Raw genomic sequence first — 24,091 nt, forward strand, 5'->3', positions numbered from 1 at the left:
CTCCAGCCTTCAGGATGGGATTTGGGTGAACACGGTTATTAGGACAAAATGAACAGGGGGGAAGAAAGCTGTGGGGAGAGATGTGTTTGTAGGGGAAGCGGGCACAGGGGTAGGGTGAGGAGGCTGGCACTGTGTATAAGATTCACAGTGGTTTCTTCTCTAGCCAAGGAGGAAGTCAGCAGGAAAATCCTAAAAGCTCAAAAAGGAACTGGTTCGTTCAATAATTTCAACCAAGGACCACTCAGGCGATGGTGGACTGGATGTTTGCCAGGAGCCCAGTGCCGATAATCTCCACCCTGGAGATCCTTTGAGAAGCAACGTCAACCATACATCCTCAATCAGACAGGGACAGTCTTGGATTACGCCTGCTGTCCCTCTCAAAACTGTCCTGGTTTGGATGACAAATCATACAGTCACTCAATTTAGGGAACAGAGAATATGCACCCAAACCCTAAACGGCAAGGTAGAGAGGGATCGTGGACAGAAGAGAAGCGTATCTGAAAGGATAATGAATGGCTGGTCAGGAGACGTCACTTACTGTGAGATGACATGTCTGAAAATGCTTTAAGGTAAGGGGTACGGGAGGCAGTGAAACTGGACTCGGAAAACGTATGGAAACTGGAGGTTATGGAAGCAATTCTATGATTATCTGAGCAAAGAGATGGAAAACAGGGAGGCACAGGACTGGGCGGGGCAGCCAGGATTATAACAGAGCAAATTCAGAAAAATCAAAGGATGAGCTAAGCACACCTAGAAAAAGAATCATCATTTCTCAGTAACACAAGGAAGTAAGTATTACTATTTAAAATAGGTTCGGTTTTTTCTTTCCTCCTTCAGCTTAAAGTAGGCAGCAGGAGAAAAGAGAAGTAAACATGATTAAACCCCCATAAGATGACACCACAGACTTGCTTTCAGAATAACTCAACACACCGCCATGACGTGCCACACTGGAAACTGTAGCTACAGCTTTCAAGTTGGCGAATTAGAAGCAAATTATTCCTCTGGTCGCACTTGAGAGAGGGTAAAAAAGTTCTAGCTTCACAGAATGACATTTATCTCCAGAGGGAAAAAAGAAACACAGCCAGGGTGAGACAAGGGGAAGGAATGAGACTTGGAAACACACAGATGTGGGAGCTGAAATTCTCTGCCATCTTGTCACGGGTCAGAACTGGCCATCTTTGGGTTCCATATGGAAGATTCTGTCACGCTGGTCCCAAAAAACTGGATTGCAACCGTCAGTTCATTTCACACACTGTGTTTCCATGGAAGCAACCAGAAAAACACGGCTACCATCAGAAGGTAAATGGTGTACCTCTTTTTTGACGGCTCTTGTGGTACCAAATATTGCATTGGAAGAACAGCCACCACAGCTCCTGGGATGTTCAGAGAAGGTCACGTTTGACTTTTCCAGGGGACATCATTCAAATTCTGTGCAGCCCTGCAGATTACACTGCAAACTGTGCCCTCTATTAATTCAATTCCTCCCAAAGTTGTTGACTACAAAGCAGAATTAATTTGAACTTAAAATACAGGATGGTCCAAAAGGCTCTTCCATTTTGGCTCCCAGAAGGCTAGAAAAAGCGACAGTCCTAAATAACCCTGATTTGAAGACGCCGCAGAGAGGTGGGACACGGCCGCGTGTCAGCACCAGGAAGCCACGCTGACCAGTGTGGGTCTTCCGTCTCCAGGAGGCATGATTAAAACTCCTGCCCGTGTCTCAGGGCTGAAGTTATTTAACCCCTGGTGGAAGGATACAGATTCGGATCTTAAATATGCGGCGTCTGACAATATATTTAAGGGAAGACAGACAATAAAATGTCTGATATCCAGATATAATACAAATACCATATTCATCAACACACCCAGAATCATAAAAACATTTCTTATGAATTTCATTCGTAATTTAAAACTTTAAGAAAAAAAAATGACAGCATGAACGCTTTCCTTTGCTGCACCACTAATTACTGTGGTGAGTCGGAAATGCTTCAACAGCAACTTTCCCAAATTGGTTACTGACTGAATTCTACTGCTTGCAGATAGAGGGTTGCTCAACCACAGTTAATTGCTTTTTCGTTCAACAGAAAGCAATTTATCGTACATGCCGACTGACAAAAACATGATACCTCTTCTGTACACACGTAAGAGCAGAGAACTCACACGTGCTGAGGATCCCCACGAGCTGGACACTGACCTGGGGCTTCGCGTCCACTGGGACATTAAGTCAAAAGATGCTAGACCCAGAGCACTGTGTTACTGACCACTGGCGGCCACATCCTTCCTGTCTAAACAGGTCATTGCAGTCCCCCCTTCACAGAAAAAAAGACCAAGAAAAAAAAATGATAAACTCGGAAGATGCCTGGGAGAATGAAAGTGCAAAATACAGTGAGCTACCTAAGATACGCAGCCATTATTTGCCCTTGGGTTCTAAGTAGAATGGTTTTAACAAATGCTCCCTGAATTACAAACTGTCTGCAAGGTACCATACTTAGCTGGTGTGACAGGGACAGAATGAGGGGGACACAGCTGTTGTCCTCAAGGAGGGCTTAATAAAACACTCTGACACAAGGCAGAATGTATCAGCACCATGAGGAGTAAGTGGACCTGGAACTCCCATTAAAAGGGAAATGCTGGATCTAAAGAAGACATCCAAACCAACAGGCACATGAAAAGATGCTCAATATCGCCACTTACCAGGACTGAAAATCAAAACTACAATGAGGCATCACCTCACACTGGTCAGAACGGCCATCATTAAAAAGTCCACAAATGATAAATGCTGGAGAGAGCGTGGAGAAAAGGGAACCCTCCTGCACTGCTGGTGGGCATGTAGTTTGGTGCAGCCACTATAGAAAACAGTATGGAGATTCCTCAAAAAATTGAAAACAGAACTACCGTATGATCCAGCAATCCCATTCCTGGGCATATATCTGGAGGAAACTCTAATTCAAAAAGATACATGCACCCCAATGTCCACAGCAGCACTATTTACAATAATCAAGACATGGAAGCAACCTAAATGTCATCGACAGATGACTGGATAAAGAAGCTCTGGTTTATTTATACAATGGAATACTGGTCAGCTATAAAAAAGAATGAAATAATGTCATTTGCAGTAACATGAATGGACCTAGAGATTTTCATACTAAGTGAAGTAAGTCAGAAAGTGAAAGATAACTATTATATGATATCATTTATATGTGAGATCAAAAAAATGATACAAGTGAACTTATTTGCACAACAGAAACAGACTCACAGACGCAAAATAAATTCATGTTTACCAAAGGAGAAACAGTGGGGAGGGATAAATTAGGAGCCTGGGATTAACATGTACACACTATTACATATAAAAATAGACTAAAAAAAACAAAGTCCTACTGTACAGCACAGGGAACTACATTCAATTTCTTGTAATAGCCTATAATTTAAAAAACTGAAAAAGAACAGATACAGAGATATATGTGCATATACATAGAACCGAATCATTATGCTGTACATCAGGATCTACAACACTGTAAATCAACTCTACTAGAATTAAAAAAAATTAATTAAAAAATTTTAAAAAGGAAACTGCTGGGAAGTATTTTCAGGGTTAGTAAAATCTTCAAGGTCCAGAATCCACTTTATTCTTTATCTGCCCATCTGTCTTCCTCCCTTTTTCTCCTCCCCTTCCTTTTTTTTTTTTTCTTTTTTTACCTATCCATATTGACTAATTGTTCCAGCATAAACTGTTTTATTTGTGTCACATAAAACAGGCGTGGCTCTAGAAATCAGTTATAGAAAAAAAGCTTAAGCTCCTCAACTGACGGTCGGGGAACCGTGGCCAAGAGGCACACTGATTTTTCTAAGGTTCCCCCGGATCAGAACTGAGGCTCTAACCAAGGTTTCCACTTTCTACATCTTGAGCTCATTCTTTCTAAACTGGAAAAATAATATCCACGCTTGGGCAGGGTCTTCTTCTCCAGACGGCGGAGGTTCGTACCAGTAAAGAGTATAAACTTGAATGTGAAGAGCCCTTTCTATCTTGAATAACGTGACAGTCACATAAAGTGACTGAGAGCCCAGCAAGGATAGGAAGTTTCAAGCAGTGCGAGACCCAGATGATAATTCCATGAGACCCTGAGCGGGGGAAAAAAAAGAAATTACTGGATTTTTTTCCTAAGGGCAAATTCCTCATCTTTAAATGAAAGGCTGAATTAAATTACTTGATCCTGTGAAACATACAAAACAGAGAAGAAAAGAAGGAACTACTATTCATGCAATGCCTCCTACATCAATAAACTAGGCTGGGCACGGCACAGCCGCTCATTAGAATCCAAAATGTTAACGTAAAAACAAGAGCTAATGTTTACCAAAGGCTTAAAATGCGGTTGCCACTGTTCTAAGAACTTCACTACCTCGTCTACGCCTCACAATAATCCTATGGCAGCACTTTTATTCCCTGCCTCCCTCCCCATTTTAGACGAGAAAAATGAGGACCAGATTAGGTAACCTGCCCATGGTTTCCGAGCTAGTAAGCAGAGGGGACCCTTTTAAAGCTGTTTCCAAATGAGAGAATCTAATTAATTCTGACCTCATTTTTCAGTGGTGAATCAACTACAGCAAAACAAATACCCACAAGTGGGTGACTGTATATCATTTTATGATGTCCAAAAAAAGTCAGTCCACAGGTTCATTTTTTTCCGCCAAAATGAAGCCAGGGCAGCATCAGATGTGCATGCCTTCCACGTCAGACAATACGGCCAAGTTCTTGCACCCCCTGCCCACAGACAAGGCAGCTGGGGCAGGGGGCGGCGGGGTGGTGTGGGGACAGGCACTCTCTGCTTCCCAGGGGCTGATGGTGGACATGTCTCTGATTCCTCAATTCTCTCTGCCCCCACCTCAACCTCCCTCCACACTTCTTATCCTCAACCCAAGAGCCATGTTTCCCTGGTGGCCACGCCCCCTTGAGAAGCAGGAAGAGTCAGAATGCTAGACCCTCTCACGCAGAGCCAGGTGGTTCTCAGAGCTCAGAGCATCTGGAACCCTCCGACAGCCACTGAGTACCCGAGGACCTCTGTGCTGTCAGCTCCCACCCGCACCCACCCGGGATGTGGTCTTGCAGGCAGGGCCTCGAGGTTTGTGCCCCTGGCTCTCGGCTGCTGCCCGACACCATCCCTCCAGCCCCAGATTCCCAGTCTCCTGGACTGACACCAGCTGTCCGCTGCCCATGACCCAAACCTAGGTATGTGTTTTCTCATCCGCTACAGCATGTCCCTACATCTCCTCCTGGTAACAAAGAAACACAGACATCAAACCTGCAACCCTTAGATTAAAATGATAGATAAACAACAAGTTTCTTCTGTATAGCACAGGGAACTATATTCAATATCTTGTAGTCACCTATAATGAGAAAGAATACGAAAACTAACGTGTATATGTATGACTGAAACATCATGCGCCAGAAATTGATGTAACATTGTAAACTGATTATACTACAATAAAAACCAAAAAATTCAAAGAGTAAGTGCTTCAAAAAAAAAAAATAGTGAGTTTTGGGAAGACAGTGGAGGCATGACAACCTGCTTCCGGAATCTTGAATCCATACAACAGACAGTAACTAGAGAGCCATCAAAAACCCAAGGACATGATTCAGAATAAAACAAGGGGATAAAGTGTCCCCACAAGCTCCCAAATACAAGTGGGTGGGAACAAACAACCGTAACCCAGAGGACCGGCATGACCTCGGCATCTGTGTGGGGAAAGCGGAGAGACAAAGGGTGCCCTGAACACCAGGGGACAGAGAACCCCTAAGAGCCAACCAATCCACTAGAAAACATGGCTGACCTATCCCAGGGGAGATGCTGAAAGTCGGGGGCTGTGCCCACCCCAACAGAGGAGGGCCTCTGGGAAGAGCTGATGGGACGTCCAGCCCCTGGGACCTGAAAATTGACCACCTAGGGCTCCCTCCAGGAGCTGGAATCCAAACTGAGCGAGAAAGGAAAAACAGAGACCAAGTGTGACTCTGTGATTTATAGTAAGAAACATGAATATATTTGGTGGTCTTCTCTATTCTGCCACAAAGCTCAGAAAACCCTGGGAATTTCTTAGGCGAAGAGAGCAACAAAGGTGTCTTTGTTATGTTTATAAGGTGGCTTTGGGAAGTTTCTAAGGATGGAGGATGGTGGCCAGGGCAGCCAGCCCTGTGAATAGAGGGCTGGAACTTTGATTTCAGTCCCACCCCTGGCCAGTCAGTTCTTCCTAACTTGATCTAGAGATTAAATGCAGTCTCAATGAAAATCATAGCAAGTTTATTTTGTGAATGTCGACAAACTGATTCTGAAGTTTATATGGAAAGCCCAGTGACCCAGAATAGCCAATAAAATACTGAAAAAGAAAAACAAACTCAGAAAATTGGCATGATCCAACTCAAAACTTACTAGAAATCCATAGCCAGCAATTGGTGAAAGAAACACACAAATAGATCAATGGAACAGGAGAGAGCCCAGAAATAGATCCACACAAATACAGTCAACTGATCTCTGACAAAGGAGCAAAAGCAATTCAATGGAAAAGGGATAATCTTTTCAACAAATGGGGCTGGAATTTGACATTTACCAAAAAAAAAAAGAATCTAGACACAGAACTTACACCTTTGACAAACATTAACTCAAAATCGTTCAGAGACCTAAATGTGAAATATAAAAGGATTAAGTCCCAGAATACAAGACAGCAGAAAATCTAAGCAGCCCTTGATCTGGTGATGACTTCTCAGATCCACCACCAAAAGCACTATCAAAAAAAAAAAAAAAAGCATTAACTGTGACTTGATTAAAATGAAAAATTTCTCCTCTGTGAAAGACAATATTAACAATAAGGGAAAAAAAGTCATAGACTGAGACAAAATTTTTACACAACATATATTTGGTGTGGGACCTCCTTCCAAAATACACAAAGAACCAGATGACATGATAAAGAAATTGTAGTATATTTATACAATGGAATACTACTCAGCCCTAAAAAAGACTAAAATAAATAATGCCATTTGCAGAAACATGGATGGACCTAAAGATCGTCATTCTAAGTGAATTAAACCAGAAAGAGAAAGAAAAATACCATATGATATCACTCATACATGGACTCTTAAAAAAAAAAAGACACCATGAACTCATCTACAAAACAGACTCACAGACATAGTAAACAATCTTATGGTTACTAGGGAAAGGAAGTGGGAGGGGATAAATTTGGGAGTCTGAGATTTATAAATGTTAGCCACTGTATATATAAATTGACTTTTATTAAGTTTCTTTTGTACAGTATAGGGAACTATATCTTGTAATAACCTTCAATGGAAAAAAAAATGAAAACGAATTATATATATGTATATGCATGACTGAGACATTGTGCTATACACCAGAAATTGATACATTGTAATTGACTGTACTTCAATTTAAAAAAATACACAAAGAACTTTAAAAAGTCAACAGTAAGAAAACAAACCACCCAATTAAAAAATGGGCCAAAAAGCTTAACAGACACCTCATCAAAGAAGATATACAGGTGGCAAATAAGCTTATTTCCACATCAGATGCCATTAATGAACTCCACACTAAAACAAGATACCAGTATACATTTATTAGAATGACTGAAATCCACACAACTGACACCACCAAATTCTGGCAGGGATGTGAAGCAACAGGAACCCTCATTCACTGCTGGGGGATATGCAAAACAGTGCAGCCACTTTGGAAGATAGTTTACACCAAACAGATTCTTACCATTCAACCCAGCGATCATTTTCCTTCGCATTTACCTAAAGGAGTCAAAAAAATTTGTTCGCACAAAAATCTGCGCACAGATGTTTATAGCAGCTTTACTCATAACTAACAATTTGGAAGCAACCAAGAAGTCCTCTAACAGGTGAAAGGATCAACAAACTGGTGCATCCAGACAATGAAAGGTTATTCAATAATCAAAACACACCAGCTATCATGCCAAGCAAAGACAGAAGAAACTTGAATGCATATTGCTAAGTAAAAGAAGCCTTTCTGTGAAGGTTACATACTACAGGACTTCACCTACACCAGGCTCTGGAAAAGGCAAAACTATACACATAGAATTTCAGCGGCTGCCTGGGGTTCGGTGGGAAGTGATGCGGGAGACAGGGAAAAGCAGAACACAGGTGGTATTTGGGGTAGTGAAACGACACTACGCTGCTATGTCAGAAGCCACAACACAATGTACACTACGGATTTTAGCTAATAATAATGTATCAATACTGGTTCATTAACTGCAACAAACGTAGCACTGGCATGCCAGATGTTAACAACAGGGGAAGATGCAGAGGGTCAATAACGGGAAATGGCTGTAAAAATGGAAGCATAATTTTTTTTTTTTAACAAGGAGAATGGGGATAGAGTATGTACAAAACAACCGTTTTCTCCAAAACTGGTGGCGGTGGTTAATATCAGCACAGGTAACTGTGTGTAATTTATCACTTGTGTGTAATGTACTAAATAAGGAACTGTGTGATATTCTAATTCTGTCATCATTTGTATCCCTGAGAAGCAGGCTTCTCAGAGTGGAAGAAAAGTAAAGACGTAGTGGGAAAGAAGTTAAAAGCCTTACAGCCTCATATTTGAATTGGACCTACCAGTATGAACGCATTAGACATTTTAATCTTTACATATATATATATATGCATTTCTGTGTGTATAATATAAACATATATACATATATATAAACATTTACACATACATATATGTATTCTTAGCTCTATTCACTAAGAAGCCCTAAAGGTCATTAATTACCCAGGAATAATGAGTACGTGTGTAGCCCAGATTGTGGCCCTAAAATACTTCCCACTAAGACAGACAGACAGAAACAGGGTTGCTGTGAGGACAGCCCACTCTAGGTCTCCGACGGGAATTCACAGACACATCGGGAAGAGCCTGTTGCTGCAGATGGCAGGGAAGTTACAAGGCCAGTCTTTGGTCATGTCCAGTGGAGGGGAGAGTCAACTGCAAGAGGTTCCCACAGGCCACGGATGAATGATCTGCACTTGAACAAGGTCAGTGACCGTGAGGCTGTGGTGGGTACGGATGCAAACATATTCTTTTAAATAGCAAAATTTCTGATAACTATTTCTACATTCAGACCTTCTCCCATTGCTCTGGGGTGTGGCCTGAGCACTGGGAGTGTTTTGAAGTTCCTGGGGTGAATCTAATGTGTAGACAAGTTTGCCAGTGGCTGGTACAGACACTAGTGATCTGTGAGCAAGAAACTTCTCAGAGGAAAGCTTGAGATGTGAGTGATTTTTTTTTCGAAAGAGGGCAACGTACGTATGGAGCAAAAACCATGTCTGGCCTGACCAGCGTGGTCTGTGAGAGCGCGTTCTGCATCAAGAATGGTAAGCCTTTTTGCCCATCATCTAAATTCCAAGTATTTTCTCTATTTTGGTGATTCTTGCCTTCTGTTTCAACAAGTGTGTAAGAGCACACTCCATGACACAACAATTCCAGTCCCCACTCCAGAAAGGAACGTATGCATTCACATGGTCACAGCAGCACTTCTGGTAACAGCCCCAGCCTGGGAACCACCTAGACATCCATCAGTGGCAGAGTGGATGAATGTACTCGGACAGGGTCATACCCTGGATCTATAACCAGCTTCATAACACAAAGGAATCTCATGAACAGGATGCTGAGCGTGAGAAACAGTAAAGAGTGCACCCTAAATCCTCTTGTTTTCAGTGATGTGCATCACAGGTAAAGGGAGTCTATGCTGTCAGAGTCAGGACCCTGTCTTGAGAGGACAGTGACTGGGAGATGCCAACTGCATTCTGTTTCTTGGTTTGAAAATCTGTCATGCTGCACTGTTATAGGTGCATTTATCCACAGGAATACGTCAGTAAAGCTTTCTTGAAATGGATCTTTTAAAAACTATGTGTATTCGGAGAAGAAGGTTCCCATTGGCAAGAGTTTGGGAGGGTCGGCATCCCCGGACATATCCCTCAACCCCTGAATCGATACAGAATCAATAGCCCTGCAGGGCAGGTACTGTGGCTTCTAGAATGGGACCAGATTGCCAGTAGACACCCAGGGTACACTTGCTGAATTAGCCATTTTATCTTTGTGAGCTTGTCTGTCTAAAACAGTGGCGACATGAGCAGGGCTAGATGGCAGCAGGTAAGAACATAGCTTCTGAAGTCTGATGGCCTGGTTCAAATCCTGACCCTGCTCCATACTGTCTGTGTAACGTGGAGCAAGGTACAAACGCTCGGAAGATCTCTGCGTCCGCAGCTGTAAACTGCAGGATCAGCATGAGGATGAGGATGAGGATGATAACAATTCTAATGAGATGGTGACAGTAACCTTCTCCATGAAACTTTTCCCAGGCGCCAAGTACAGACGCAACAGAGGTGTGCACACCAGACCCATGAGGGACGCTTAAGCCAGGCTGGATGGGATGGGGGTTAAAATTTAGTCCTAGAGAGCTTCTCAGAGGAGGTGACAGAGGATGGAGTCCTGTGGAAAGCAAGCCATCACTTCTTCAATGAGCATCAGTTAACACTGGGCGGAGGAGGCTGGCTGGAGAGAGACAGGAAGGGACTGCCCAGGCATGCACGTTTCAAAACACAAAGGCGGCCTTTAATGTGCAAGTTAGAGGAGCAAAAAATTTAAAAGGTCTTAATGAAGATTACGGTGAAAATAACATGGTCTTCACAGCTCTTTTATCTTTACCCCGAAGAAGTCCTATAATGATGAAAATTCCTAACAGGCATGACCACCTCCTGGTTTAACAGCCCATCCAGATAACCAGCCTTTGTTCGTTAATCAACAAAGGTGTAACCTCTGTTGATTATTTTGCAGGGTCCTTTAGAAAGGCAACTTCCTCAGAGGCAGCTGACTTTTCTAAGATTTATCAGAGAGATATTTCAGTCTAACCTGAAATAAAAATAAAAAAAAAAGATACAGGTTTTGACACCCAGAGGGCAATAAGCATGATGAGATCAAAAAGTCATAAAAAACTTAAAAAAAAAAAAAGAAGGAAATGATAAAAGGTTCTCTGGCCACTGCTGGGACTCTCTGCTCCCACCAAAGCTGAAGCTGATTACAGGGCCCTTCAAGAGCAATTTTATCACCCAGATGAAGAGTGCAGTGTGGGAGAGATTCTGCAGTGAAACCTCTTGAATAAAAAAGCACAGAATTGGTACCATTACTCCTGGAAGCTTTAAGGAGAATGTGTGTGTAGATTACATGCCCTGTAGCGGGCGGAAATGAAAGAAATATACGGAGGGATCATTTGAAGGAAACAGCAATAGAAATCTGTCAGGATCCTAGGCAAACGGCCCAAACACACCAGGTTCTGTGAAGCCACACAGAAAGCATCAACACACAACACACACAGAGGCCTTGCCCGGTCTAATTAACCAGCCTATCCCTGGTTCAGGCCATCCACTACATTGGGACTGGTTACCCCGGGGCTTACACGCTCTCTCTGGACAGTCGTACAAAGTCACCATGCATGCACGCAGTCCGGGCACGATGCTGGGCACCTGACGTGAAACAGCACGCTCAGCACCAACCCAGCAACACCAAGTGGGTACCTGCGTTTCCATTTGATGAGGAGGAGCGTGAGGCTCAGAAAGGTTAAGTCACTTCTCTGAAGTCGCACAGTGCTAAGTGGAAGACGGACCACCTGAACTCCGAGGCCCGACGTGGGAGCACTGGACCATGTCTGCCTCCCAGGGTAGGACCTGACCACATCCAGCATCTGGCTGGACTGACAGAAAACTCTAGGACCTGTCTGATGTGTGTCTCCAGCCTAGGGAGCCTTCCCCATCAGAAAGTTTTTGGTGCCCAAACTCCTGAGAATATTTTTTAAAGGCAACTGACTGTCTCAGAGGAAGGAAGGGCTGCAGTTATAAGACACAACTCTCCCAAGCACACAACCTCCACTCTTACCTTCAAAGCTGAATTCTTGCTCATCATTTGAGAAACTAAACAAAGATAATGAAAGGAAAGCCTGAGACACGATAACCATTCTCTGCCTGTGCAAATCAACTGTCCTGTGAACTTAATCTTGATATTAATACATAAAACCTAATGATTACAGTTAAAGTTTTTACAAGTTAAAGACTATAGGAATTCTTATACTACAGCTAACGTCATCATGCCAAACATCTTAGTATGTAAAATATTAAAATATAGAGAGTAAGCGCTACGTGCACTACTGAGAAATGAGTCCCAGCGGAGGAGGGGACCCTGAAGGCATCCTGGGACCCTCTAGACTCCAGAAGTCGGGGAGTGTCAGCAGCCACTCCTGGGGTCAACCACCCTCCAAAGGCCAGAGATGGTGGACTCTCCAAATTCACTTCCACTGAACTCCCCAAGGCTTTTCCCAAAGCCACTTTTTGGGGAAAAAAAATTATCTTGTTTTCCAGCACCTCATATGACACCGGAAACACCTGTTTCAGGAAGCAAGTGGCTATCTTTTCTTCTCCAATGAAAGCCAAGGCTTCAAAGAGATAACACAACTGAACTGAAATAGGGACTATAATAAGCCAGTTTCCCTGCTTATAAACATTACACAAAGAATCCTCTTCAAAGCTGTGGTCCCTGAGGTTCCCTGAGGTACCACCACGGCCCCCGCAGGGCAGAGGCAGTGCAGGGACACATCCTGATCTTCAGTGCCAATTCAGGACCAGAGACACCTGCTCTCTCACTGCCACCAAGAAACCATCACAGCTGAGAGAGGCCAGCACATTCCCAGGAGGCTGAGATGCTAACTCGCACAAAAGGGAAACTAACTGGCAGGTGTCTCCCTAAGGATTACCAAATGCACATCAGCTATGGCCTCTCGTCCCCTTGCCTTTGCAGAGAGGAATCAGCGGCACCTCCCAAGCTCCGTCCCAGGCACAAACGAAGCATTCACAGTAACCTTCCCCTCTCTGTGCCCAACAAGCATCATCTTTTGGGGTCTCCCAGACATCTCCCCTTCTCCCATGTCACCTCCTGGTCTGGGTCTCATCGACTCGCCGGCCTAATCCATCCTTCTTTCCTTCATCCATCAAACATTTTTGAGCACCTGCTCTGTTCCAGGCATGATCATAAAGAAGGTAGGTACCTGTGAATATTGCACAGGTTTAGTGCCGCCAGCAAGCCAGTGGAGAAGAGAGGTGCTTAGACTAAGAACGCATCACAGTCCTGTGTAACAGGAGTCACAAAGCAAGGTATGTCCTTGGAAGTGACTATGTCAGTGTGATACAGACAGAGATGGCTTCACAATGAAGGCTGTGACAAGTGAGCTGAACTTTGGCAGGTAAGTAGCAGGATCTGGGGTGAAGCAGAGGGAGGAAGAGGAAACAATATTTCTAAAGGCATAGAGACCTGAAAGGCTGCCCTGGTTCAGGAAGGACTATCAGTTCAGGATGGTGGGGACACCAGATGCATGGAAGGAACAGGAGCTAAGGTAGATTGTGGTCAGATTCAGAAAGGAACATGTCACCCTAATGAACTTGGAGCCTTACCATTGCTAATGGACACCCAGGAGAAATGTTTAAGGGAGAAGGTCCAAACTTCAGCCACAGTCAGCCTGAAGAAGGGTTTGAATTCACATCTAACATGTTGGAATTAGTTGCCAGTATCTAAAAGTTAGGAATTTTCATATAAAAGTCTGGATTCTTGGCTTCATAAAAAAAATAAAAGTCTGGCAAACGTGGGCCAGTGACAATTATTTGGCTCTGACAGCAGACGTAGCGGCTGCCCTCTTCAGATGGGATCCCTATTATGGAACTCATGACCATCCTCAACCAGCCCCAGAAGGCATTTGAGTTTGCCACCCCTGATTTCAAGGAGAGAGTTACAATAAAATGTGTGCCGCAGGAAAATAACACTGAAAGCAATACAGAGCCTAAAAGTACAGGGGCAGTAAAACTGAAGGCAAGAGGGAAAGTTAGGAAGACATCACAGTAGCACAAGAGGACATAAAAGCCTTAATGAAGTTAGGAGAATAAACCCAGAAAAAGATAGAAGAAGTCTAGAAATGTTTAACTTACTCCAGACACAAAAATACTTACGTAGTTTTTGCGTGACATTTGTTCAAAGGGCAAAGACTGTATTAAGGGAATAGAAAAATTATTCAGAAATAATCTTTGGTCCACCCCAATGCCATCACTCAGCATGGACAACTGGTGATGTACAGCAGCAAGAGTCTGTGTGATTCTCATCCTGCCTCTCCTGTCCGTTTTCCAGCTGGGACAGAACAAATTCTGACAGCTAAGCCCTTGACAAGTGCTGTTTACAAGCAACAAGTGGGACTTAAACCACTGTAACGTCTCAATTACTTGTTATACTCAGAAGTCCCTCCAGCTCCTCCAAGGGGAAGGGCCTCCAGGGAACTTACAAAGGCCGTTGACATCCAGCATGTTGGAGATGCCCCGGTCACTCATGTCCACTTCCGGCTGATTCTTCTCCCGGCTCTCCTCCACCAACTTTTTCAGAGACTTGGACATGATCTGTACCAAACGACAACAAAACAGCACGTGGGCGACGGCTGGCAGGCTGCAGGGATAAAAGTGAGAGAACCCCGGGCTGGCACTCTCCAGGTTTCCCCTGGCCCTGGGAAGTGGGCAGCAGCGGGCAGGATCCGGGTGCAGGGAGGGGGATGGAGAGGGCGGGACAGGGCAGTGGGAAGGGTCCAGGCACCATTCCCGCCGTGCAGAGAAGCAAACGCAAGTGCAGTACCACTCACACACACTCACTGCGGAGAGCAGCACCTCACAGGGCGTGGGAACGACAGGCTTCCGCAGAGCGAAACCGCGCGCCGAGAGATGCACTCGACCTGCGCAAAACGAGCAACCGAACGAGGAACACACCCTGTCCCGGCGCACAGCGCAGGCGCACACCGTGCGGCTCGCAGCTGCACGCCCCGCCCGCGCCCGACCCTTCCCAAATTAGGAGAACAGTTCCCTAGACGTGGCTCAGGGCGAGGCTCGGCCCATAAGAGACTGCCTACCCCGCGGCTGGCCAATCACGTCTGCTATTCGGCCTCGAGACTCCACCCACCCCAGAGGTTAGTCCATCCCTCTGGAATCCACCCCCCCAACCCCGGGTTGGAGAATCCGATTGGACTGGATCGGCGCCTGCGCACTAGTTTGGGTCAGGCTCAGTGAGCAGCTCGAAGCCAGAGACCTGTGGGCGGAAGCCGGGGAGCTCTGGGAGCGGCTGCGACGGAGTGGTTTGTAGGTCAAGCTGGGGCGCGGGGAAGCGTCAAGTAAATTTTCTGCGTGTGCTGCTGCCTTGTGGTTCCGCTTATGGGAAGTTGCTACCCCGAGTCCCTTTCTCACAGTTGTGCCTCCCGCTATATTGTGAGCTCCTCAAAGCAAGAACTCCTTGGTGGTCTGTGCATCCTGGCCCCCAGGTCGCAGTCACCAGATAAATACGTGACTTATCTGTTCTTATCCTACAAAGTTAAGTCACAGTTTAGTTTGCTTTCTATTGAATGATGATTTCCTTACACAATTTTCTTTTCTTTTTTTAACTAGAATTTTAAAGTGTTTTCTTTTTCTTCTTGTACCTTAAGCTTTTCATTACTCCCCACTGTTTGGAATCCAATGGATTTTTCTTGAAGACTTTAGGAATCTACTAACTTACTGCTCTTAGACTGATTCTGGCCCTCCAGCTGAGAGGTTATCTATAATTTATTTTCACTTTGTTCCTGGTTTTAAACAGACACTTGTATAGGCATTTAGCTGGAGTGCCTATACCCTTCAAGTAACTTTCTCTAAAACAATGTGTAGGAGGCACAACTGTTGAGTTGTTGAATGTTTCAAGATGTTTTATTTTGCCCACACCTTTGATCATTTGACTAGCGTGTAATTTTGGGTTCAAAATCAGTATCTCTTAAATCTCAGTGGCAGAGTCCCACCGACTAATGTTTCCTGTGTTGATGGCCATAAATGTATCAGTCTCCTCAAATCTTTGCAGGGAGCTGTCGTTTTCCCTTGGGAAGCGTTTGTGATCTTTGATTGATCATGCCGAAATTTCACCATAGTATCTGTTGGGAGTAGTGTCCTTTTTCACTTAATCTGTTTAGTGCTTTTGGGTCCTTTTCAGAGGAAGATTCATTTCTCTCTTTCCCTCTGGAAATTGTTTTCTGTTATTCCTTTGAAATTTCTTTCCAGCCATTCTCTCTGATTTATCATTCTTTCTGGAAGTTTTGTTAGTCGGGTGGCAGCCTCCCAGGCTGATTTTCTATAGTTTTGTTTCCCACCCCCCTCCCCATATATTTCATTTCTTTCTTTCTTTCATTTTTTTCCCTTTAACTTAATTTCTGAGAGATTTTTCTCTTTTATTTTCCAAATCTCTATTAAATTTTTAAAAATTATTTTGGCTATTAATGAAATATACTTCCTAAGACCTCCTTGTTTAATATACCCTGCTTTTGATTCATGAATGCACACTCTCTTCTCTAATCTCTCTGAGGGTAAACAGTTTTTAAACCTCTTTTCTGTTTATTAAATTATGTTTCCTCATTTGTTAGTTTATCTAGTCCGTTCAGGCAGCTGTAACTCTTCCTCTGTCTGGTGATTCCTGGCTATCATTTTGTATTTAAGCATGAAGCCCAAGCTGATTTTTCTAGATAGCTGATGTAGTTACTTTGTCCCTCTTCTGTTGTTGATGTGAATTTGTTTCCCTCCTTGGTCAACATAAATTTTCCCTAGGCTGTTGGTTAAATTCCTTCAGAGGTTAGAACCCAGTTTTATGGCCACCTGGGACCACCAGGCTGCCTTAACTAGTAGAAGGAAATGGGGAAATGTGAGCATCAATGGATACAGTTGTTACTTCCTGTCTCACTCCCTCACACTGTACCTGCCAGCCCCCCAACTAGATAACCTATGGAAAATCAATTCCCAGTCCTGCTGCATTTCCCCCTTGAATTTATTTCGGGGTACCTTTTCTTTCTGTTTAATTTTCATCACACTTGCCTTCATTTCCACTTTTCCAGAGATTTGTTTTCATTCCCTTATTATCTGCTCTCTTTCTTTTCACTTTTACCAAATCTTAATGAACTGTGTGTCCCTAAGTTCCAGATTTTTATAGCATGAAAACGGGGCTGGCTTCCTGGATATGCAGACTGTGCATACAGTGACCCAAAGCTCCAGGCTGGAATGGGCCCATGCTTGGTTTAATGCTCTGTTGTCACTGGCTTGGAATACTTAATAATTTTTAGACAAGGGATCATCCATTTTCCTTTTTGCACTGGGTAAATTAGGTAGCCAGTCCTGCAAGAAAAAGTCAGTATTTACCAGAGCTTAAATCCCCTCTGCAGCATCACTGCTAAGGACCCCATGCTTACTTAATTTATGCCTCAATATGGAGGGATGTTCTATTCCTGCCTTCAAGCCCACATGGTGGGCCAGTTAGAGACAGCATGGAAGATGCATGGGCTACAGGTGGCACTCCAGACTATGAGAACAGCAGGTCAATTCACATTAACCGTTACATTACTCATGCATTTAAAAATGCTTTTTAGTCTCTAACCTGTATTTATAACAAACTACTAAGAAACATATAAAGTAAGTCACCACATTAAAATTTGAAAAGCAAATTTCTCATTAAATCTCCAAAAATCATCGTATCATTTTTCTTCCAGTAATCTCCCCATTAAATTGATGGCCACGGAGTGACATGAGGTCTCTGTAAGTTAAAAATTTTCTTCCATTAACATTATTTTTGACTCTGTGTCATCTCTAACATTTCACCAAACCAACAGCTATTGCATTCTAATTTTTTCTAGGTCATACAACAGTGTCAGTCTTTTTTAATAATGTCACTAGATCTACGATAGAAGTTGGACTGTCATATTTTAAAAAGGTCACACTCAATCCTTCAGGCAGGAGGGGAGGTACTCTCTTGGTTGGTTGCTGAGGTTAAAATCTCAGCTGTGTCACGCAAGTTTAGGTAACTTTTCCATCGTACCTCATTTTGCTCAGCTGTAAGATGGGGATGAAGGTTCTTTGTGTTCCATTTCAGTGAGTGATGTGAGAACAATGCCTGGCATAGAGCACATGTCACATAGATGGTAGTTCTCATTTTTTTTTTAATAAAATGAAAGATCTTAGTACTTGTTTGGTGAATGTAACTGATTTTTAACAAATTCCTCCTATTACGTGAAACTGAAATTTAATAGGAAATTATCTCCTAGCCCCGCCAAACTGTCACCTGCCCCATCCATCCCCTACAACATTCTTCCCGAGAATGTCTGAGGTGCCAGGAGATTCCTGGCCTGCGGTGTCCTCTTGCTGAGATATCCCATCCTGAAGGTCAGATGAGGGTGACTCTGGCCAGCAATGGCTGACTTAACCTTGAAGACCAAAAGGCAGGTGCTCTGTCCTTCCTGCTAAGGTCCAGTTCTTTAGGGAGACAGAAAAGGAGTGGGGAGAAAGGTCACTGTGTGGAAGCCTGGCTCCCCTCACTCCTGGGCTCCCTTCCCTTCCAAGTTAAGGCCTCCCCTCACCCACCCCTCAAGCCCATTCATCTTACATCATGGCTTTTTGGATTCTACTTACGGCCTACGGAATGAGAGAAGATATTCTTATTTCCTGTTGTTAAGTTTTCAATTTTAAAACATCATAATATCGACGATGGTTTTTTTTTTCAGTTCTCATATACCTCCTAGGATCGTGTGTCTCCCTGAATGAAAATGACTCTTGTAGACACCATTACTTGAACGATGCAATCACAGAACAAAGCATCTTCTACAGCATATGTTAATCTTGCTTTTAGCTAAAATTCCTAGTTCATGGGTTATTGCACACCTTTCTCCATATTCTGTATCTTGGTGATTCATTTTTAGATGAAAGAGCTAGATCTTATGTCTTCCCCAATCAAATTTCACCTTGGGGGTTTTGGTTCCAGCCTGTCTCTTCATTGCATTCACCCTTCTCCTCAATAGGGTGTCACCCATAGGGTTGATTTATCAATCCATCATAGAATTAAAGGAAGCAGGAATTTTTAAGGTGAGAACATCTTATTTATGTGGCTCTAAACTCTGTGCCAAGATCCCTCCTTGGGCATTTGAGTCATAGAGAAAAAGGAAGTAACACATTTGATAATGTCTTTCATTCGCTTGGTCCCATGATCTTAATAAGACTTAACTTTGCATATTTAACCTAATGGCTCTTTGGTAAAGGCAGAAAAAAAAAACTTTCTAAAAGCTTCGCTTAACTATGTATAACTATGTGTTGTTAAACTAGGACTTGACAACAGCCACACGTGCGGAAGTTAACTAGACAGGCAGCTTGGCTCCGGAGTTCCCATCCTGAAGGACTCACAGACTTCGTCAAAATGTAAACACTCAGCTTGCAATTTTATATGGACCCCACAGGGAAAGACTAAATTTTAATGAGTTAAAAAATGAATTCAGCATCATGGTTTACCTTTCAGTAATGTTTATTATCCCCCGTTTGACATTCGCAGTGAAAATCGCACTCCTATTTTATTAACTTTCGGAAATTTACACAGTGCACGTGCCGTAATCATTTCTGACTCTTTAAGGGTTTTTAGAAAATTTCAGCTCAAACTATTAGAATAAAGAAGCTACATTCTACCTTCACAAGGTATATACAAATGTTGATTCCATATATGCTTTGATGAAAAACATAAAAGTTCACATTCTTCTCAGGGCACAGGCTGGGGGTTCAAGGGATCAGGATGGCAGGATCCCATCCCGCGTGAGGTCTGCGGGTCCAGCCCCTGCAGACACACCAAAGTGCCGAGCGGACCCGGGCTCTCGGGGTCAGCTGTCCCACGTTAGGCGGATTGCTGAGGGTCGCGCCGCATAATCCGCATGAAATTTGATGAAGACACGATGGGAAGAGGCCACAAAAGGAGCTATATCAGTGTCCTAAAATTGGGGCGGGGGGGGGAGAAGTAACAAATTATCTATTTCACAAGTCTGATTATTTTTCTAGAAGTATTAAGTGTAATTTTTTTAAAAAAGTACAACCTAAAGCAGCTTTCTAGAATTTACAGTAAACCTGCACATGCTTCTAGAATTAATGTAGAGAATTTACAAAGGAATATGGCTGGGGGTTGGGGTTGAGGGGCGAGAGGGAGTGACTGCTAATGGATTCAGGGTTTCTCTCTGGGGGAACGAGGATGTTTTCAAATTGATTGGACAACAGCTACACAACTCCGCGAATGTACTAAATTTTACTCTTTAAGCAGATGAATTCTGTGGTATGCAAATTACATCTCCATGAAACCATCACTAAAAATTGAATTTCCAATTCAAGTTGTTACTGAAATTTTCATTTGTCTGATGGAAAAACAACTTGTATTTGCAAAGAAAACGATCATATGAGTCAAGTATACTACTTTCCCCCCTTAACATCTGTAGTTTCCTTTGGGGATTTACTTTCACATCCTTTGTGGGGAACAGTGTGTGTCTGCTGGGGGTGAGTGGTGGGGAGATGGGTCTTTGTTTTCTCTCATTTCCGAGTCATTCATTTAACAACTATTTATTGAGAGACTTCCCTGTTACAGGAATTATTTTTAGCACTAAGGATATAAAAAAATGAACCAAACGTACAAAAAGCCCTGCTTGCATGAAGCTTACTTTTTAATGGGAGAAGGTGAACTATGAAGCAAATAAGTCAGTGAAATGTCCGGGAGGCTGAGGCTGTCACACAGGGTCAAGGTTGCAGACGGGGGCCCTGCCCCTCTATTCTGCTGGGTCCAACTGCCTTAGTCCTATGTAAGAGTCATCACAAAACAGACTTTTTTCTAAGTTAGTAAATTATTCAGGTGTGTGCAGCACAGGGATATTTTTTCCTAACAGATACATCGGGGTACATACAATATTGTACACTGCCCCGGTGCATGCACGTTTTCCTTCCATTTCAACCTGCTCCCACATTTCTCCTTGTTACTGCTGTGTTGAGAAAACAGTATGAGCAGATGACAGAAGTTTTAAAGTCTCCTTTGATTCACTTGCTTTTTCTTTTATTCTTTCATGGTTCCAGATGTTCAGATTCTGTTACTGAGAGTGGTGCCCATGAACAATGACAATGACTGTACAGGAAAACATCTTCAAAGTGTCATATGACTAGCAATCTAAGGAGTGACTTCCAACATCACTCTGTGAATACACTGAGCTCAGTGCTAAAAACAAAAAAGCAAAAACAAAACTAAAGAAATCCATAGCATCTTTAAAAAAGAAAACAAGTACACTTGAAAAGAAAATGCAAAACAAATATTGTGAATGCCAGCAGTTTAAAAAATTGACATTTCTATTACAGACTTGAATTGAATGTGCCTCAGTTTTCTTTTATCTGCACAGTCCAGGTTTTCTTTGTTCTTTCCACCTCACAGGATTGTCACAGGATTGAATGGGGTTGCATGTTTGGAAAAAAAAAAAAAGCCGTAGAGACATAAAATAATGGAAAACAATGATATTGTGAAAATGGTTTCATTTCCTCCCTTATGAAATGTTTACAAATTTCAACTAAATGACTAAGACCTCGTCAGCTTCTACATCTGACACGTGACACATTCACTGTGCACTCTTTTCTGTGTCCCCCTGTGAATAAGTATAATACAATGTCTAGTGATGAGGGGACCCAAATTTCTCCCCAAATTATTGGCTGTGTATAAGGGCAGAGCTACCAGAGAGTTTGTTAAAATGTTGTCTATAAACCAGAGAAGCTTTGTTCAGTAAGTTAGGCTGCACCCATGCAACAGAAAACCATCCAATGATTAAATATGACACATCAGTGTTTTTAATGATCAGATGTTAATGACAGCCACAAAACAGAATAAAATATGTGTATATTGCAAATATATTCAAAGAAAAGTTTGGAAGAATATATAGAAGAATTCTCAGAGTTTTAAAAAAAAAGTATCTATTTTTAATACTTCCGAGTAGAACATTTTATCAGTTTTACAAACTGTAAGTTATATTCTAAGAACTCTAAATTTCCAGCAGATGTAATTCTAAGAATTCAGTTTGCTAAGAAGGCATAAATGAGTTAAGAGCAGAGGAGTAGGAAACAAGGAACTTATCGGTAGCCACATCTCCCGTACATGAAAGCTCTGTAGACAATCTATTCACAAACAAAGGAGGGGGCAGTGAGGGCAGATGCAAGCAATACTGAGTCAATGTCAGAATTCGAACTTAACTTTTGGGGAAGTTCCAATACACTTGAAATTTATGGAAAAAAAAAAGATCATTAGTCCCCAGGCCAGCTGTTAATATCCCTGAGTATTTCTTCAGAGAATTCCCACAATTTTCAGCAAGAAGTGAATGAAATGGAGCCAGGCATCCAAATTTCCTATACAGTCTGCCCTCCCTAAGGGCAAGTTCCTCTGCGTCACGGATTCAACCAACCACGGAATCCCACAGATACGGAACTGCGGATACAGAGGACTGACTGTATTCGTTGCCCTTGGCCAGTTTTTATAAGGGACTTGAGAATCCTAGGATTTGGTATCCACAGGGGGTCCTGGAACCAATTCCCTGTGGATACCCAGGGAAGACTGTAGTTCTATTCACGTAGAAATGACCATGGATATTCAACCCTGGGCAGTGCATTGACATCACCATGGAGCTTTCAAAAAGCAGCATGCAGTAGGCCATAGATCCTCTCCCAGAAATTCTGATTCAGTAGGTTGAGTGGGGCTGGAAGTCTGCAACGCTAATTAACTGCATAGGTGATTATGATGCACAGCCAAGTTTACTATTACTGTTAATTTGATGCAGTGCCCACTAGGTGGCATTCGTGCTCCCAAAATAAAAAGGAAAGTCAGAAAACACAAGAGTGCACTGTGGTCTCTGATTTCATATGTCTGCCTTTAAAAGTGGATACTAAGCTACTTTATTATTACAAACAGCAAATGGGAATTTTTTAAAGTTCGTTTTACTCACTGCGCCACAATATGGTCCAGAGGATGGAGAATTAGCATCGGGTCCATTGTACAGGATGAGATAGTTCTGGACACAGTCTCCGGGATCGTCAATGCTGACAAAGTAAAAGCTGACGGTGACAAGCCTTCCAGCAGGAGCAATGATGGCCCATTCGCAGTGAGTGTTATTTGGGTAAGTGCCCGGATAGCCAGGGCTGGTGACCGAGCCGCTGTCTCCGTAAAGAGTCCCACCACAGCCTACAAGGAAACATTTGCAGGAAGTTTGATTCAATGGGGTATAAACCATCCAGCGTGCTTTAGTGCGCTTCAGGCAATGAGGTGGTTATTTTCTTAAGGTGCTGAGACCCTCTGCAAGAAAAGTGGATACAGAAACCCTTTTTTGTTCCTTCTTTGAGCCACCTCCTGCCCACTCCCTCACCACCTGCTCCCCTATCCCACCCCCACCTCCACCTGCACCGGACAATCCTTTCTTTCCCTGACTATCACGACTTAGGGAAGACTTCCTCCAGGTCTGTCCTTTGAAAATAGTGGGTTAAGAACACACTGAGAAAACTGGCAACTTGATAAAGAAACTGTAGGAGAGAGCAATTAAAGTTGATTTGGCTACTTTTGATGGTGTAGCGCTCTCTTCACTAGCAATAAGTCGACGATAATGATGTGGGTGAAGAAAAATTAAAAGTGAAATTCTGGGGCAGAACCAAAGAAAGGGTGTTATTTTAGGTTTTGACAGTAGTTACTTTGTTATAAAAGTGACTTGACCAGGCTTATAACTGACAGTTTCGAGACTGACGTAACGCAAAGCCAAAGCTCTTTAAATACTGGTGTTAATTTGTTCAGTTTGACAATATGTACAGGAAAGTTATCATTATTTAGACCAGACAGCCATGGGGATCCAGGATTCCTGTGCACAGGAACTGACTGCGGGAAGTAATTAGAAAGCGCTGGCTTGGGTGTCTGAGCCCTGGAGTTTTGGTCCTGCCTCTGCCACAATCTACCTGTGCATTTGGGCAGCTCAGCTAAGTTTGTTTTATTGCCTCATCTGTAAAATGAGGGCAGAGAGATCATCTGTTACCTTTTTTCAGGTGCCAAGAAATTGTTATCTATGACTGTCTTGATAGAATCCTTTTCTAGAACAGCAGGATATTTGAAATGAGTCCTTTTTTTTTTTAAGTGAAAACGAGTTT

At 43.0% G+C, this 24,091-nt stretch overlaps 2 protein-coding genes and 1 long non-coding RNA gene across 5 annotated transcripts in view; 1 reads left to right on the plus strand and 2 right to left on the minus strand.

Moving 5' to 3' along the window:
• Window positions 1-14,939, minus strand: part of RSU1 (Ras suppressor protein 1) — a 158,554-nt gene extending 143,615 nt beyond the window's left edge. The window contains exons 1-2 of one of the 3 annotated variants that reach the window (XM_015249937.3): window positions 14,731-14,886; window positions 14,383-14,494 (exon numbers count right to left, since the gene is read on the minus strand). In XM_015249937.3, the coding sequence (XP_015105423.1) occupies window positions 14,383-14,491 (109 nt within the window). In that variant the 5' untranslated portion in view covers window positions 14,492-14,494; window positions 14,731-14,886. Of the gene's footprint in view, window positions 1-12,989; window positions 13,127-14,382; window positions 14,495-14,730 lie in introns of those variants that run through there. The other 2 variants (XM_015249936.3, XM_072954877.1) reach the window with 2 other exon arrangements.
• LOC140691376 (uncharacterized) lies at window positions 13,256-15,275 on the plus strand. The gene is made up of 2 exons (XR_012067003.1): window positions 13,256-13,299; window positions 14,085-15,275. It is a non-coding gene; the product is annotated as an uncharacterized lncRNA (long non-coding RNA).
• A 4,140-nt stretch (window positions 15,276-19,415) lies between these two features.
• The window catches only part of CUBN (cubilin), a 266,340-nt gene continuing 261,664 nt past the window's right edge, over window positions 19,416-24,091 (minus strand). The window contains exons 66-67 of the mRNA XM_072954876.1: window positions 22,909-23,144; window positions 19,416-19,887 (exon numbers count right to left, since the gene is read on the minus strand). Coding sequence (XP_072810977.1) covers window positions 19,780-19,887; window positions 22,909-23,144 — 344 coding nt within the window. The 3' untranslated portion in view covers window positions 19,416-19,779. The remainder of the gene's footprint in view (window positions 19,888-22,908; window positions 23,145-24,091) is intronic.

The sequence above is a fragment of the Vicugna pacos genome, chromosome 35 (genome assembly GCF_048564905.1).
Source record: "Vicugna pacos chromosome 35, VicPac4, whole genome shotgun sequence".
NCBI classification, from domain to species: domain Eukaryota; kingdom Metazoa; phylum Chordata; class Mammalia; order Artiodactyla; family Camelidae; genus Vicugna; species Vicugna pacos.